The sequence below is a fragment of the Platalea leucorodia genome, assembly GCF_965183815.1.
Source record: "Platalea leucorodia genome assembly, contig: HAP1_HAP1_SCAFFOLD_377, whole genome shotgun sequence".
NCBI classification, from domain to species: Eukaryota; Metazoa; Chordata; class Aves; order Pelecaniformes; family Threskiornithidae; genus Platalea; species Platalea leucorodia.
This window is the reverse complement of record NW_028121205.1, coordinates 17,270-34,196: the sequence shown is the minus strand read 5'-3', so window position 1 is coordinate 34,196 and position 16,927 is coordinate 17,270. Positions and strand designations below refer to the sequence as shown.

Below are 16,927 nucleotides of genomic sequence, written 5' to 3'. Positions count from 1 at the left end.
TGGGGTGTCCCCAGCCCCAGGCCCCCCCCAACTGGGGATATTGGGGTGTCCCCAGTCCTGAGGACCCCCCCCAACTGGGGATACTGGGGTGTTACCAGCCCCAGGCCCCCCCAACTGGGGATACTGGGGTGTCACCAATCCTGGGGAACCCCCCCAACTGGGGATATTGGGGTGTCCCCAGCCCCAGGCCCCCCCCAACTGGGGATATTGGGGTGTCCCCAGTCCTGGGGAACCCCCCCAACTGGGGATACTGGGGTGTTACCAGCCCCAGGCCCCCCCCAACTGGGGATACTGGGGTGTCACCAATCCTGGGGAACCCCCCCAACTGGGGATATTGGGGTGTCCCCAGCCCCAGGCCGCCCCAACTGGGGATATTGGGGTGTCCCCAGTCCTGGGGAACCCCCCCAACTGGGGATACTGGGGTGTTACCAGCCCCAGGCCCCCCCAACTGGGGATACTGGGGTGTCCCCAGTCCTGGGGACCCCCCCAGCCCCCCCCAACTAGGGATATTGGGGTGTCCCCAGTCCTGGGGAACCCCCCAGCCCCCCCCCAACTGGGGATATTGGGGTGTCTCCAGGCCCAGCCCCCCCCAAGCTCAGTCTATCAAGACACCCTGATATCGGGGCCCCCCCAAACTGGGTAGATCAGCCCCCCCCCCCCGGCATCGGGGCCCCCCCAGACTGGGTCTATTGAGACACCCCGCTATCGGGGACCCCCCCAAGGGTGGTGGATGGGGTCCCCCCACTATTGGGTCCCCCCCAAACTGGGTAGATCAGCCCCCCCCATTATCAGGGCCCCCCCAAACTGGGTCTATTGAGACACCCCGCTATTGGAGCCCCACCAAACCGGGTCTATCGGCCCCCCCCCAGTATCAGGGCCCCCCCCAAACTGGGTAGATCAGCCCCCCCCAGTATCAGGGCCCCCCCAAACTGGGTCTATCAAGACACCCCGGTATCGGGGGGGCCCCCCCAAACTGGGTAGATCAGCCCCCCCAGTATCAGGCCCCCCCCCAAACTGGGTCTATCAAGACACCCTGATATCGGGGCCCCCCCAAACTGGGTTGATCAGCCCCCCCCCCCCCCCAGTACCAGGGCCCCCCCAAACTGGGTCTATCAGCCCCCTCCAGTATCAGGGCCCCCCCAAACTGGGTAGATCAAGACACCCTGATATTGCCCCCCCCCCCAGTACCATGCCCCCCCCAAACTGGGTCGATCAGCCCCCCCCAGTATCAGGGCCCCCCCAACCGGGTCTATCAGTCCCCCCTCCCATACCAGGGCCCCCTCAAACTGGGTCGATCAGCCCCCCCCCAGTATCAGGGCCCCCCCAAACTGGGTAGATCAGCCCCCCCCCAGTACCAGAGCCCCCCCAAACTGGATAGATCACCCCCCCCCCCAGTACCATGCCCCCCCCAAACCGGGTCTATCAGCCCCCCCCCAGTACCATGCCCCCCCCCAACCGGGTCTATCAGCCCCCCTCCCCCCATCGCCCCCCCCCCCAGCCTGGCTCTCCCGGCCCCCCCCAGTTTGGGGGCGCGGGCCCCCCCGTACCTGCAGCTCCTTGATCCAGGAGCAGTGCCAGTAGGAGAGGCCCACCCACTTGACGAAGAACTCGCGCTCGGAGCGGCCCTGCAGCGCCGGGGGGGGGCCCTCGGGGGGGGCCCCGGGGGGGGCGGCCACGGGGGGGGGCGGCTCCCCCCACCGCCAGTACAGGATCTTCTGCACCCGCCCCTTCAGCACCGGGCACTGCGGGGTTGGGGACACGGCGGGGTTGGGGACACGGCGGGGGACACGGGGACGTCGTGTGGGCCCCCCCCCGATACACCCAGAGTGAGGGGTTGCTGGGGGGGGGGGGGGGGTAGGTGTCCCCCCCCCTCTGTCCCCAAGGTGGGGGTGGCGCATCCCTGTGCCCTGGCCCCATCCTTGTGGTTGTCCCCACCCCTGGCCCTGTCCCCAACCTTGAGCCATCCCTGTCCCCATCCCTGTCCCCACCCCTGTCCTGTCCCCAACCCTGAACCATCCCTGTCCCCATCCCTGTCCCCATCCCTGTCCTGTCCCCAACCCTGAACCATCCCTGTCCCCATCCCCGTCCCCATCCCTGTCCTGTCCCTGTCCCCACCCCTGTCCCCACCCCTGTCCCTGTCCCCATCCCTGTCCCCATCCCTGTCCCCATCCCTGTCCTGTCCCCAACCCTGAACCATCCCTGTCCCCATCCCCGTCCCCATCCCTGTCCTGTCCCTGTCCCCACCCCTGTCCCCACCCCTGTCCTGTCCCCAACCCTGAACCATCCCTGTCCCCATCCCCGTCCCCATCCCTGTCCTGTCCCTGTCCCCATCCCTGTCCCCACCCCTGTCCCCACCCCTGTCCTGTCCCCAACCCTGAACCATCCCTGTCCCCATCCCTGTCCCCACCCCTGTCCTGTCCCCAACCCTGAACCATCCCTGTCCCCATCCCTGTCCTGTCCCCAACCCTGAACCATCCCTGTCCCCATCCCTGTCCCCATCCCTGTCCTGTCCCCAACCCTGAACCATCCCTGTCCCCATCCCCGTCCCCATCCCTGTCCTGTCCCTGTCCCCATCCCTGTCCCCACCCCTGTCCCCACCCCTGTCCTGTCCCCAACCCTGAACCATCCCTGTCCCCATCCCCGTCCCCATCCCTGTCCTGTCCCTGTCCCCATCCCTGTCCCCACCCCTGTCCTGTCCCCAACCCTGAACCATCCCTGTCCCCATCCCTGTCCCCACCCCTGTCCTGTCCCCAACCCTGAACCATCCCTGTCCCCATCCCCGTCCCCATCCCTGTCCTGTCCCCAACCCTGAACCATCCCTGTCCCCATCCCTGTCCCCATCCCTGTCCTGTCCCCACCCTTGAGCCATCCCTGTCCCCATCCCCGTCCCCATCCCTGTCCTGTCCCTGTCCCCATCCCTGTCCCCATCCCTGTCCTGTCCCCAACCTTGAGCCATCCCTGTCCCCATCCCTGTCCTGTCCCTGTCCCCATCCCCGTCCCCATCCCTGTCCTGTCCCTGTCTCCATCCCTGTCCTGTCCCCAGCCTTGAGCCATCCCTGTCCCCATCCCTGTCCTGGCCCTGTCCCCAACCTTGAGCCATCCCTGTCCCCACCCCCGGCCCTGTCCCCAAACTTGAGCCACCCCGTCCACGTCCCTGTCCCCATCCCCAACCTTGAGCCATCCCTGTCCCCATCAGGTCCTGTCCCTGTCCCCACCCCTCGCCCTGTCCCCAAACTTGAGCCATCCCTGTCCCCGTCCCTGTCCTGTCTCTGTCCCCATCCCTGTCCCCATCCCTGTCCTGTCCCCAACCTTGAGCCATCCCTGTCCCCATCCCTGTCCTGTCCCTGTCCCCATCCCTGTCCTGTCCCCGTCCCCATCCCTGTCCTGTCCCCAGCCTTGAGCCATCCCTGTCCCCATCCCTGTCCTGTCCCTGTCCCCAACCTTGAGCCATCCCTGTCCCCACCCCTGGCCCTGGCCCCAAACTTGAGCCACCCCGTCCACGTCCCTGTCCCCATCCCTGTCCCCATCCCTCTCCTGTCCCTGTCCCCAACCTTGAGCCACCCCATCCCCACCCCTGTCCCCATCCCTGTCCCCATCCCTGTCCTGTTCCCTGTCCCCAGCCTTGAGCCATCCCTGTCCCCATCCCTGTCCTCATCCCTCTCCTGTCCCCATCCCTGTCCTGTCCCTGTCCCCAGCCTTGAGCCATCCCTGTCCCCATCCCTCTCCTGTCCCCAGCCTTGAGCCACCCTGTCCCCATCCTTGTCCTGTCCCTGTCCCCAACCTTGAGCCACCCTATCCCCATCCCTGTCCCCATCCCTGTCCCCATCCCTATCCCTGTCCCCAGCCTCGAGCGACCCCGTCCCCATCCCTGTCCCCATCCCTGTCCTGTCCCCAACCCTGAACCATCCCTGTCCCCACCCGTCCCTGTCCCCAGCCTTGCGCCACCCCATCCCCATCCCTGTCCTGTCCCTGTCCCCAACCCTGAACCGTCCCTGTCCCCATCAGGTCCTGTCCCTGTCCCCAACCCTGAACCATCCCTGTCCCCATCCCTGTCCCTGTCCCCATCAGGTCCTGTCCCTGTCCCCAACCCTGAACCATCCCTGTCCCCATCAAGTCCCGTCCCTGTCCCCATCCCTCTCCTGGCCTTGTCCCCACCCTTGAGCCTCCCCTGTCCTCATCTCTGTCCCTGTCCCCATCCCCGTCCTGTCCCCATCAGATCCCATCCCTGTCCCCACCCCTGTCCCCATCAAGTCCTGTCCCTGTCCCCATTCCTGTCCTATTCCCATTCCCATCAGCTCCCTGTCCCCAGCCTTGAGCTGTCCCTGTCCCCATCACGTCCCCGTCCCATCCCAACCCACGTCCCATCCCCGTCCCCGCCCCCACCAGCTCCCTGTCCCATCCCAACCCATGTCCCATCCCTGTCCCCGTCCCCACCAGCTCCCTGTCCCATCCCAACCCATGTCCCATCCCTGTCCCCGTCCCCACCAGCTCCCTGTCCCATCCCAACCCATGTCCCATCCCTGTCCCTGTCCCCATCCCTGTCCCATCCCCATCCCTGTCGCATCCCCACCAGGTCCCTGTCCCATCCCCCTCCCTGTCCCCATCCCCACGAGGTCCCTGTGCCATCCCAACCCATGTCCCATCCTTCTCCCATCCCCACCAGGTCCCTGTCCCCGTCCCTGTCCCATCCCCATCCCTTCCCTGTCCCCATCCCTGTCCCCGTCCCCACCAGGTCCCTGTCCCATCCCTCTCCTGTCCCCATCCCCACCAGCTCCCTGTCCCGTCCCCATCCCTGTCCCGTCCCCATCCCCGTCCCTGTCCCCATCAGGTCCCTGTCCCATCCCAACCCATGTCCCCACCCCCCTCTCCTGTCCCCATCCCTGTCCTGTCTCATCCCTATCCCTGTCCCTGTCCCCATCCCCGTCCCTGTCCCCATCCCTGTCCCCGTCCCCACCAGGTCCCTGTCCCATCCCAACCCATGTCCCATCCCTCTCCCGTCCCCACCAGCTCCCTGTCCCATCCCCCTCCCTGTCCCCATCCCTCTCCCGTCCCCATCCCTGTCCCACCCCCACCAGGTCCCTGTCCCATCCCAACCCTGTCCCCAGCCCCACCAGGTCCCTGTCCCCAGCCCTCTCCTGTCCCCATCCCTGTCCCTGTCCCCATCCCTGTCCCCGTCCCCATCCCTGTCCCACCCCCACCAGGTCCCTGTCCTGTCCCCATCCCTGTCCTTGTCCCCATCCCTGTCCCTGTCCCCATCCCTGTCCCATCCCCCCCAACATCCTGTCCCCACCAGGTCCCTGTCCTGTCCCCATCCCTGTCCCTGTCCCCATCCCTCTCCTGTCCCCATCCCTCTCCCATCCCCACCAGGTCCCTGTCCCATCCCTGTCCCTGTCCCCATCCCTCTCCCGTCCCCACCAGGTCCCTGTCCCCATCCCTGTCCCATCCCCATCCCTGTCCCCGTCCCCGTCCCTCTCCCATCCCCACCAGGTCCCTGTCCCATCCCCGTCCCTGTCCCCATCCCTCTCCTGTCCCCATCCCTCTCCCATCCCCACCAGGTCCCTGTCCCCATCCCCGTCCCTGTCCCCATCCCTCTCCCGTCCCCACCAGGTCCCTGTCCCCATCCCTGTCCCCATCCCTGTCCCATCCCCATCCCCATCCCTGTCCCCATCCCTGTCCCCGTCCCCGTCCCCGCTGGCCCCCGCGGCCCCGTACCGTGCAGCGGGGACAGAGCCACTCGCCGTTGGGGACCTCGGGCAGGGGGGGGTTGAGGCAGTGGATGTGGTAGGAGGAGACGCAGGCGTCGCAGCAGAGCAGCTCCCCGCCGTCCTTGCACACCCGGCAGTACTCCATGTGGTCGTCCTCCTCCTCCTTCTCCCCTTCCTCCTCCTCCTCCTCCTCCTCCTCCTCTTCCTCCTTCGCTTCCCACTGCACCCCCTCCTTCTCCTGAGCGACACCCAGCGTCAGGCACCCCAAACCTCCTGGGGAGGCCCCCAAAACAGCACCCAGGGACCCCACGCCTCCTGGGGACACACTGAGGGACACCCAAACCCCCTGGGGATGGCCTGAGGGACACCCAAACCTCCTGGGGACACCCCCAAAACAGCACCCAGGGACCCCAAACCTCCCGGGGACACCCTGAGGGACACCCAGACCATCTGGGGACACCTTGAGGGACACCCAAACTTCCTGGGGACACCTTGAGCATCACCCAGACCATCTGGGGACACCTTGAGGGACACCCAGACCTCCTGGGGATGACCTGAGGGACACCCAGCCTCCTGGGGACACCTTGAGGGACACCCAGACCTCCTGGGGACACCTTGAGGGACACCCAAACTCCTGGGGATGACCTGAGGGACACCCAGACCTCCTGGGGACACCCTGAGCGATACCCAGCCTCCTGGGGACGTCCTCCAGGGACACCCAAACCTCCTGGGGACCCTTCTAGGAACCCCCAACCCCCCCAGGGAACCCCTAGGGACACCCAAACCTCCTGGGGACACCTTGAGCATCACCCAGACCATCTGGGGACACCTTGAGGGACACCCAAACTCCTGGGGATGACCTGAGGGACACCCAGCCTCCTGGGGACACCTTGAGGGACACCCAGACCTCCTGGGGACACCCTGAGGGACACCCAAACTCCTGGGGATGGCCTGAGGGACACCCAGACCTCCTGGGGACACCCCCAAAACAGCACCCAGGGACCCCAAACCTCCCGGGGACACCCTGAGGGACACCCAGACCTCCTGGGGACACCCTGAGCGACACCCAGCCTCCTGGGGACGTCCTCCAGGGACACCCAAACCTCCTGGGGACCCTTCTAGGAACCCCCAACCCCCCCAGGGAACCCCTAGGGACCCCTAAACTCCCCCCAGGGACCCCCCATTCCCTCCCAGGGACCCCTCTAGGAACCCGCAACCCCCCTCAGGGACCACCAAAGCACCCAGGATTCCCCAAGGGACCCCCAAACCCCTCCAGGGACCCCCCAAACCTCCCCAAGGACCCCTCTAGGAACCCCCAAAGCCCCCAAAGACCCCCAAACCCCTCCAGGGACCCCCCAAACCTCCCCAAGGACCCCTCTAGGAACCCCCAAAGCCCCCAGAGACCCCCAAACCCCTCCAGGAACCCCTCTAGGAACTCCCAACGCCTCCCAGGGACCCCCTAGGGACCCCCAAATGCCCTCAGGGACCCCTCTAGGAACCCCCAAAGCCCCCAAGGACCCCCCAAACCTCCCCAGGGATCCCCTAGCGACCCCCACCCCCTCCAGGGACCCCTCTAGGAACCCCCAAAGCCCCCAGAGACCCCCAAACCCCTCCAGGAACCCCTCTAGGAACCCCCAAACCCCCTCAGGGACCCCTCTAGGAACCCCCAAAGCCCCCAGAGACCCCCAAACCCCTCCAGGATCCCCTCTAGGAAGCCCCAAACCCCCTTAGGGACCCCTCTAGGAACCCCCAAAGCTCCCCGAGACCCCCAAACCCCTCCAGGGACCCCTCTAGGACCCCCAAACCCCCTCAGGGACCCCTCTGGGAACCCCCAAACCCCCTTAGGGACCCCTCTAGGAACCCCTAAAGCTCCCCGAGACCCCCAAACCCCTCCAGGGACCCCTCTAGGACCCCCAACGCCCCCCAGGGAACCCTCTAGGAACCCCCAAACCCCCCCAGGGACCCCCCCGCCCCCCAAAGCCCCGCAGCTCACGCAGTGGGGGCAGCTCCAGCGTCCCTCGGGCGCGCGGTCGAGCTCGGGGTCGAGGCAGACGAGGTGGTAGGCGCGGGGACAAGTGTCGCAGAGGATGATCTCCCCGCCCTGCTGGCACACCTCGCAGTAGTCCTGGTGGTCCGTCTCGTAGCCGTCCCCCTCCTCCTCCGGCCCCGGCCCTGCGGGGACGCCACGCACCGCCCGCTGCCACCCGGATTGATGGGGGGGGGCACTGGGGAGGGGGATACTGGGGGACGGGGGCACTGGGGGCACTGGGGAGGGGGATACTGGAGGATAGGGGCACTGGGGGCACTGGGGAGGGGGATACTGGAGGATAGGGGCGCTGGGGGCACTGGGGATGGGGGCACTGGGGAGGGGGATACTGGGGGACGGGGGCACTGGGGGCACTGGGGAGGGGGATACTGGGGGATAGGGGCGCTGGGGGCACTGGGGATGGGGGCACTGGGGATGGGGGACAGCAGGGGATGGGGGCACTGGGGGCACTGGGGAGGGGGATACTGGGGGATAGGGGCACTGGGGGCACTGGGGAGGGGGACAGAGAGGGACAGAGGTGCTGGGGGCACTGGGGATGGGGACACTGGGGGACAGGGTGCTGGGGGCACTGGGGAGGGGGACACTGAGGGACGGGGACACTGGGGGCACTGGGGAGGGGGATACTGGGGGATAGGGGCGCTGGGGGCACTGGGGATGGGGGACAGCAGGGGATGGGGGCACTGGGGGCACTGGGGAGGGGGATACTGGGGGATAGGGGCACTGGGGGCACTGGGGAGGGGGACAGAGAGGGACAGAGGTGCTGGGGGCACTGGGGATGGGGACACTGGGGGACAGGGTGCTGGGGGCACTGGGGAGGGGGACACTGGGGAGGGGGACAGCAGGGGATGGGGGCACTGTGGGCACTGGGGATGGGGATACTGGGGGATAGGGGCGCTGGGGGTACTGGGGATAGGGACACTGGGGGATAGAGGTGCTGGGGGCACTGGGGAGGGGGACAGAGGCACTGGGGGCACTGGGGGCACTGGGGAAGGGAATACTGGGGGATAGGGGCGCTGGGGGCACGGGGAGGGGGACACTGGGGGACAGGGGTGCTGGGGGCACTGGGGAGGGGGACAGAGAGGGACAGGGGCGCTGGGGGCACTGGGGATGGGGGACACTGGGGGACAGGGGCGCTGGGAGCACTGGGGAGGGGGACAGAGAGGGACAGGGGCGCTGGGGGCACTGGGGATGGGGGACACTGGGGGACAGGGGCGCTGGGAGCACTGGGGAGGGGGACAGAGGCACTGGAGGCACTGGGGATGGGGGCACTGGGGAGGGGGATACTGGGGATGGGGGCACTGTGGAGGGGGGCACTGGGGAGGGGGACAGCGGGGGATGGGGGCACTGGGGATGGGGGACACTGGGGGACAGGGGTGCTGGGGGCACTGGGGATGGGGACAGAGAGGGACAGAGGTGCTGGGGGCACGGGGGAGGGGGACACTGGGGGACAGGGGCGCTGGGAGCACTGGGGAGGGGGACGGAGGCACTGGAGGCACTGGGGATGGGGGCACTGGGGAGGGGGATACTGGGGGATAGGGGCACTGGGGGCACTGGGGATGGGGACAGAGAGGGACAGAGGCACTGGGGATGGGGACAGCAGGGGACAGGGGTGCTGGGGGCACTGGGGATGGGGACACTGGGGGACAGGGGGATGGAGGCACTGGGGATGGGGACATGGGGGCACTGGAGACGGGGAGGCACCAGTGGACAGGGGGATGGGGACAGCGGGGGACAGAGGCACTGGGGATGGGGACAGTGGGGGACAGGGGTGCTGGGGGCACTGGGGATGGGGACATGGGGGCATAGGGGCAGTGGGAACAGGGGCACTGGGGGCACTGGGGGGTGAGGGCACTGGGGTTGGGGACACCCAGGGATGGGGGCGATCAGGGATGGGGACATGGGTACTGGGGACACTGGGGATGGGGACATTGGAGGACAGGGGCACTGGGGATGGAGACACCCAGGGATAGGGGCATGGTGGCACTGGGGACACTGGGGATGGGGGCAGCAGGGGACAGGGACACCAGGGATGGGGACAGCGGGGGCACTGGGTGGATGGGAGCACTGGGATGGGGTGGCTCCAGGGACATGGGCACTGGGGACACCAGGAGATGGGGACACCAGGGGACAGGGACACGGGGACACTGGGATACCTGGGGACACCAAATGCCCAGGACAGATGGTGGGGACAGGGTGACGGGGACACGGGGACACCGCTACACCCCTTGGAAGAAGCCAGGGGCTGGGGACTCCCCCAGACGCCACCACCGACACGGGGAAGGGACCGAGGACCCCGCTCGGGGGGGACACCACGGGCTCAGGGGACCCCGGGTGACAATTTGGGGACAGCGGGGGGGGGGTGTGGGGGTGTCTCACCGTGCGCGGGCGCCGTGCCCGTCCCCACGGGGCCGCGCTCCCGGCTGAGGCCGGCGCAGGGGGCTGCAAGGAGAGAGGGCGGGGGGGACAGGGGCGTCACCCGGCGTCCCCGCCGCGGGGTCTGGGGTGGGCGGTGGTGGCACCCGGGGGGTCGGTGACACTTGGGGACACTCACCCTTCTTCTTCTTGCGACCGGGACGTCCCCGTTTGAGTTTCTTGAGGCGGGTGGTGGGGTCGGGGCGGGCGGTGGCACCCAGCACCCCGGGGCTCTCGGCGTCCGACTCCTCCTCTGCCTCCCCCGCGTCCTCGCTCTGCCCGGGGACAGCGGGTGACATCGGGGACAGCGGGTGACACCGGGTGGCATCGGGGGGGCGGGGGGGACAGCGGGTGGCATTGGGGGGGGGGACAAGGGGACCGGGAGAGCAGAAGGTGGAGGGGACAGGGAGATGCGGGGCAGGGGCAGTGGCGGGATGGGGCCGCGGGACGGGGTGCCACCGCTTGGGGACACTTGGGGACAGGAGGGGACCCAGGTGTCCGGGCCCTACCGAGCTGCTCTTCTTCCTCTTGCCGCCCAGGACGCCCAGTTTGATCTTCAGCGGCGCCATCTTCCTCCCCTTCATCTTCCTCTTCAGCTCCGGCACCCGCGGGCTCTTGCTGCGCTTCTTGTGGCCGGGACCTGAGGGGGGGGGGGACCCAGGCGTTCGGGGTGGGGGCACCCAGGCACCCCCTCCCCCGGCCCCTTGAGGACCCTAAGGGCCCCCCAACCCCCCCCAGGATCCCCTTAGGGATCCCCAGCTGCCCTCAGGATCCTCTAGGGACCCCCAAACCCTCCCAGGATCCCCAACTCCCCCCAAGATCCTTCTAGGGACCCCCAAATCCCCTAGGGAATGCCCCAACCCACCCCAGGCACCCCCAAACTGCTCCCAGGATCCCCCCAGGGACCCCCAAAGTCCCCCAGGATCCCTCTAGGGACCCCCAACCCTTCCCAAGGATCCCTAAAGCCTCCCCAGGAACCCCCAACTCCCCCCAGGATCGCCCTAGGGACCCCCCAAATTGCCCCAGGGACCCCCAAAGCCCCCCAGGATCCCCCTAGGGACCCCCCAAATTGCCCCAGGGACCACTAAAGTCCCCCCAGGGATCCCCAAAGCCCCCCAGGATCCCCCTAGGGACCCCCCAAATTGCCCCAGGGACCACTAAAGTCCCCCCAGGGGATCCCCAAAGCCCCCCAGGATCCCCCAAGGGACCCCCAACCCACCCAAGGATCCCTAAAGCCCAAAGGATTCCTAAAGGATCCCCCAACCCCACCAAGGCCCCCCCAAATTGCCCCACGGAGCCCCAAAGCCCCCCAGGATCCCCCTAGGGACCCCCCAAATTGCCCCAGGGACCCCCCCAACCCATGAGGACCCAGGCATTCGGGGCGGGGGGGGGGGGACAGGACACCCAGGTGTCCAGGGGGCACCCAGACACCCGCTCCCCAAACCTGGAGAGCACCCAGGTGTCGGGGGGGGCACCCAGGCAACCGGGGGGGGACACAGGCATCCGGGCACCCCCTCCCCAAACCCGGCGAGGACCCAGGCGTCCGGGCAGCACCCACCTTTTCCCTCCTTGGTCTTGGCCTTACGCAGGGGCGGGGGGGGCGCCTCGGGGGCCACGGCGGCCACGGCGGCCGACACTTGCTCGGCCACGGCGGCGGCGGCAGCGGCGGCGGCGGCGGCCACGGCGGCGGCGGAGCCCTTGAAGGGGTTGTTGGCGCTGAACTCCCGCCACTTGGCCCCCAGGATGGTCATCATCTTCGACATGGGGATTTTGGGGTTCTTCTTGGCGATCAGGGGCCTGACGGGGAGAGACGGAGAGAGGTGGGCTGGGAAACCGGGCGTCCGGGGCACCCACGGGTCCGGGGGGGGCACCCAGGGGGAATAGGGGCACCCGGGGGGGCACCCAGGCTCCACTGATGCTCCCCACAGACCCCTTTTCACCCCAGGGTACCCCCATGGCTTCTCAGCACCCTGAGGTGCCCCCGTGGTCCCCCAGGACCCCAAGGTGCCCCCTGTGTCCACCCAGCACCCTGAGGTGTCCCCCCAACATCCTGAGGGCACCCCCCAGCACCATGAGGTGCCCTAAAAAGACCCCCACCAGCACCCTGAAGCAGCCCCCAGCACCCAGAGAGACCCCTAAGGACCCTGAGGTGCCCCCCAGCACCCTGAGACACCCTAAAAGTCCCCCCCCAGCATCCTGAAGTGTCCCCCAGCACCCAAAGGGACCCTCCAGCACCCCGAGCTGCCCTAAAATCATCCCCACCAGCACCCTGAAGCAGCCCCCAGCCCCCAGAGAGACCCTGCAGCACCCTGAGGTGACCCCCAGGACCCCAAGGTGCCCCCCCATGCCCCCAGGGTGCCCCCCAGCACCCTAAGATGCCCTAAAAGTCCCCCCCCAGCACCCTGAAGTGTCCCCCAGCACCCAGAAGGACCCTGCAGCACCCCGAGGTGACCCCCAGCACCCCAAGGTGCCCCCCCATCCCCCTGAGGTGCCCCCCAGCACCCTGAGACACCCTAAAAGTCCCCCCCCAGCATCCTGAAGTGTCCCCCAGCACCCAAAGGGACCCTCCAGCACCCCGAGCTGCCCTAAAATCGTCCCCCCCCAGCACCCTGAAGCAGCCCCCAGCACCCAGAGAGACCCCTAAGGACCCTGAGGTGTCCCCCAGCACCCAGAGGGACCCTCCAGCACCCTGAGGTGCCCCTCAGCACCCTGAGATGCCCTAAAAGGACCCCCCCCAGCACCCTGAAGTGTCCCCCAGCATCCAGAAGGACCCTCCAGCACCCTGAGGTGCCCTAAAATCATCCCCACCAGCACCCTGAAGCAGCCCCCAGCACCCAGAGAGACCCCTAAGGACCCTGAGGTGTCCCCCAGCACCCAGAGGGACCCTCCAGCACCCTGAGGTGCCCCTCAGCACCCTGAGATGCCCTAAAAGTCCCCCCCCAGCACCCTGAAGTGTCCCCCAGCACCCAGAAGGACCCTGCAGCACCCCGAGGTGCCCCCCAGCACCCCAAGGTGCCCCCCAGGACCCCACCTCATGAACTGGCTGAAGGCCTTGTAGTTGGTGAGGGTGTGATAGTCCTCCTCGGTGAAGACGTGGTCCACGTCCTCCAGCCCCCAGGCCCCCAGCAGCTGCGCCGAGGACTTCTGCTCCACCGCCTGCGCCGGGGAAGGGGACACGGGGGGACACCGGGGGGGGACACGGGGGGACACCGGGGGGGGAGGACATGACAGAGACCGGCACCGGGACAGAGGGACAAGAAACACACGGGAATAGGGACATGGAGGACAAGGAGACATGTCACCTGACGGGACCCCTACAGACCCCAACACGGGTGACGGGACACCCACGAGGACCCCCATGGGTGACAGGACCCCCATGGGCACCCACATGAGCAATAGGACCCCCACAATGATCCACGTGGGGGATGGAACCCCCCCACAGGCACCCACACGGGTGACAGGACCCCCACAGGCACCCATATGGGTGACAGGACCCCCACAAGGACCCACATGGGTGTTGGGACCCCCACGGGTCCCCACACAGTGACAGGGCACCCACACGGATGACAGGAGCCCCCCACGGGCCCAGACACGGGGATGGGACCCCCACAGGCACCCACATGGGTGACAAGACCCTCACAAGGACCCACACGGGTGTCAGGACCCCCACAAGGACCCCCATGGGTGTTGGGACCCCCACGGGTCCCCACACAGTGACAGGGCACCCACACAGATGACAGGAGCCCCCCACGGGCCCAGACACGGGGATGGGACCCCCACAGGCACCCACATGGGTGACAAGACCCTCACAAGGACCCACACGGGTGACAGGACCTCCACAAGGACCCCCACGGGTGCCCCCCACCCATGGGTGCCCCCCGGCCGTACCTTCACCTTCTGCCCCCCCTCCTCATCGGCCTTTTTCCGTCTCTTCGTCTTCTTCTCCTTCTTTTCGCGGTGCTTCCGCCGCCGCTTCCTGGCCGCCCCCCCGGAGTCGCTGCCGCCGCTCTCCGACTTCTCCCGGTACTCTTCCCGCTGGTATTCCTCCCGCTCCGACTCCAGCTCATCCTCGCTCACCTGAGACCACCGCCCACTGCTTGTCCTCGGGGCCCATCAGCCGCCCTCAGACCCCCATCAGTCACCCCAAGGCCCCCGTCAGCCACCCTGAGACCCCCATCAGCCACCCCAGGACCCCATCAGTCACCCAAGGACCCCCATCAGCCGCCCCGAGACCCCCATCAGTCACCCCCAACCCTGTCAGCCGCCCTGAGACCCCCATCAGCCGTCCCAGGGCCCCGTCAGTCACCCAAGGACCCCCATCAGCTGCCCCAGAACCCCCGTCAGTTGCCCCGAGACCCCCATCAGTCACCCCCAACCCTGTCAGCCGCCCTGAGACCCCCCGTCAGCCGCCCCGAGACCCCGTCAGTTGCCCCCAACCCCCTCAGCTGCCCCAAGACCCCCATCAGCTGTCTCATGACCCCATCAGTTGTCTCCAACCCCGTCAGTCGCCTCGAGACCTCCATCAGCTGCTGCAAGACCCCGTCAGCCACCCCCAAGAGTCTGTCACCCGTCCCCACACCCCATCCATCGTCCCCAGACCCCGTCAGCCCCCCTGAGAGTCTGTCACCCATTGCCTGACCCTGTCACCCGTCCCCAGACCCCATCAGCCACCCTGAGAGTCTGTCACCCGTCCCCACACCCCATCCATCGTCCCCAGACCCCGTCAGTCACCCTGAGAGTCTGTCACCCGTCCCCACACCCCATCCATTGTCCCCAGACCCCGTCAGCCACCCTGAGAGTCTGTCACCCGTCCCCAGACCCTGTCCGCCATTCCCAGGCCCCGTCAGCCCCCCTGAGAGTCTGTCACCCATTGCCTGACCCTGTCACCCGTCCCCAGACCCCATCAGCCACTCTGAGAATCTGTCACCCGTCCCAGACCCCATCCATCGTCCCCAGACCCCGTCAGCCACCCTGAGAGTCTGTCACCCATCCCCAGACCCCCATCCATCGTCCCCAGACCCCGTCAGCCACCCTGAGAGTCTGTCACCCGTCCCCAGACCCTGTCCGCCATTCCCAGGCCCCGTCAGCCCCCCTGAGAGTCTGTCACCCATTGCCTGACCCTGTCACCTGTTCCCAGACCCCATCAGCCAACCTAAGACTCCTGTCACCCGTCCCCAGACCCCGTCACCCGTTCCCAGACCCCATCACCCGTTCCCAGACCCCATCAGCCAACCTAAGACTCCTGTCACCCGTCCCCAGACCCCGTCACCCGTTCCCAGACCCCATCACCCGTTCCCAGACCCCATCAGCCAACCTAAGACTCCTGTCACCCGTCCCCAGACCCCGTCACCCGTTCCCAGACCCCATCAGCCAACCTAAGACTCCCGTCACCCGTCCCCAGACCCCGTCACCCGTCCCCAGACCCCGTCAGCCGCACCAGGAGGACCCTGCTTGGCGCAGCCCCCACCCCGGCCGGGAGGACCCAGGTGTTCGGGCAGGGCGTCCCAGTGGAACTCACCAGTTTTTTCCGTTTCCGTGGTTTTCCGGGTTTATTTTCCTTCTGCTTCCGGGGGCCCCGTTTCTTCTTCTTCACTCCCAGGGCCCCCTCGAGGCCCCGCAGCAGCTCGTCGTCACCGTCTGCGGGGACACAGTAGCCTGAGCCGCGGGGACGGGGACACGCGCTGGCGGTTGACAGGGACGGGTGGCTGTGCGAGGTCCCCTCCACGGCCACTGGGACGGTGACACGCAGGAAGACGGGTGACAGGGACACATGGGCACACTGAGGTCCCCTCCGTGGCCACCAACCCACTGACACACGCAGAAGCAGGTGACAGGGACAGGGGACCACGCTGAGGTCCCCTACGTGGCCACCAGGATGATGACACGCAGCAAGATGGGTGACAGGGACAGGCGGCCGCACTGAGGTACCCTCTGTGGCCACCAGACTGCTGACACACACAGAGGCGGGTGACGGGGACAGGCGGCCACACTGAGGTCCCCTCTGTGGCCACCAGACTGCTGACACACACAGAGGCGGGTGACGGGGACAGGCGGCCACACTGAGGTCCCCTCTGTGGCCACCAGGCCGCTGACACACATGGAGGCGGGTGACAGGGACAGGCGGCCACGCCGAGGTCCCCTGTGTGGCCAGCGGGTGACTTGGACAGGCGGCCACACTAAGGTCCCCTCTGTGGCCACTGAGATGGTGACACACACAGAGGTGGGTGACAACCAGAAGTGGCCACACTGAGGTCCCTTCCATGGCCACCAACCTACTGGCACATGCAGAGAGAGGTGACAGGGACAGGCAGCCACGCTGAGGTCCCCTCCACAACCACCGGTGTGCTGACACACACATGAAGACGGGTGACAGCCACAGGCGGTCACACTGAGGTCCCTTCCATGGCCACCAACCCACTGACACACACAGAGGTGGGTGACAGCTACAGGTGGCCACACTGAGGTCGCCGGGACAGTGACACATGGGGAGGCGGGTGACGGGGACAGGCGACTGCACTGAGGTCCCTTCCACAGCCACCGGCTCACTGACATGTGGTGAAGTAGGTGACAGGGACAAGTGGCCCCGCTGAGGTCCCCTCTGCAGCCACCGGCACGGTGACACGCAGCAAGACGGGTGACAGGGACAGGTGACTACACTGAGGTCCCCTCCACAACAACCAGCCTGGTGACAAACACAGAGGCGGCTGATGGCCGCAGGTGGCCACGCTGAGGTCCCCTCCGTGGCCACCAGACCATTGACACA

The 16,927-nt window shown here is 67.7% G+C and overlaps 1 protein-coding gene across 1 annotated transcript in view; it reads right to left on the bottom strand.

Annotated features, from left to right (window-relative positions):
• Nucleotides 1-16,927, bottom strand: part of LOC309604133 (chromodomain-helicase-DNA-binding protein 3-like) — a gene marked incomplete at its 3' end in the record, with an annotated part of 54,180 nt that overhangs the window by 21,961 nt on the left and 15,292 nt on the right. Inside the window, exons 5-14 of the mRNA XM_082339045.1 lie at nt 15,683-15,801; nt 14,053-14,241; nt 13,196-13,320; nt 11,723-11,961; nt 10,674-10,804; nt 10,304-10,439; nt 10,129-10,191; nt 7,699-7,877; nt 5,713-5,943; nt 1,548-1,742 (exon numbers count right to left, since the gene is read on the bottom strand). Of these exons, the coding sequence (XP_082195171.1) occupies nt 1,548-1,742; nt 5,713-5,943; nt 7,699-7,877; nt 10,129-10,191; nt 10,304-10,439; nt 10,674-10,804; nt 11,723-11,961; nt 13,196-13,320; nt 14,053-14,241; nt 15,683-15,801 (1,607 nt within the window). The remainder of the gene's footprint in view (nt 1-1,547; nt 1,743-5,712; nt 5,944-7,698; nt 7,878-10,128; nt 10,192-10,303; nt 10,440-10,673; nt 10,805-11,722; nt 11,962-13,195; nt 13,321-14,052; nt 14,242-15,682; nt 15,802-16,927) is intronic.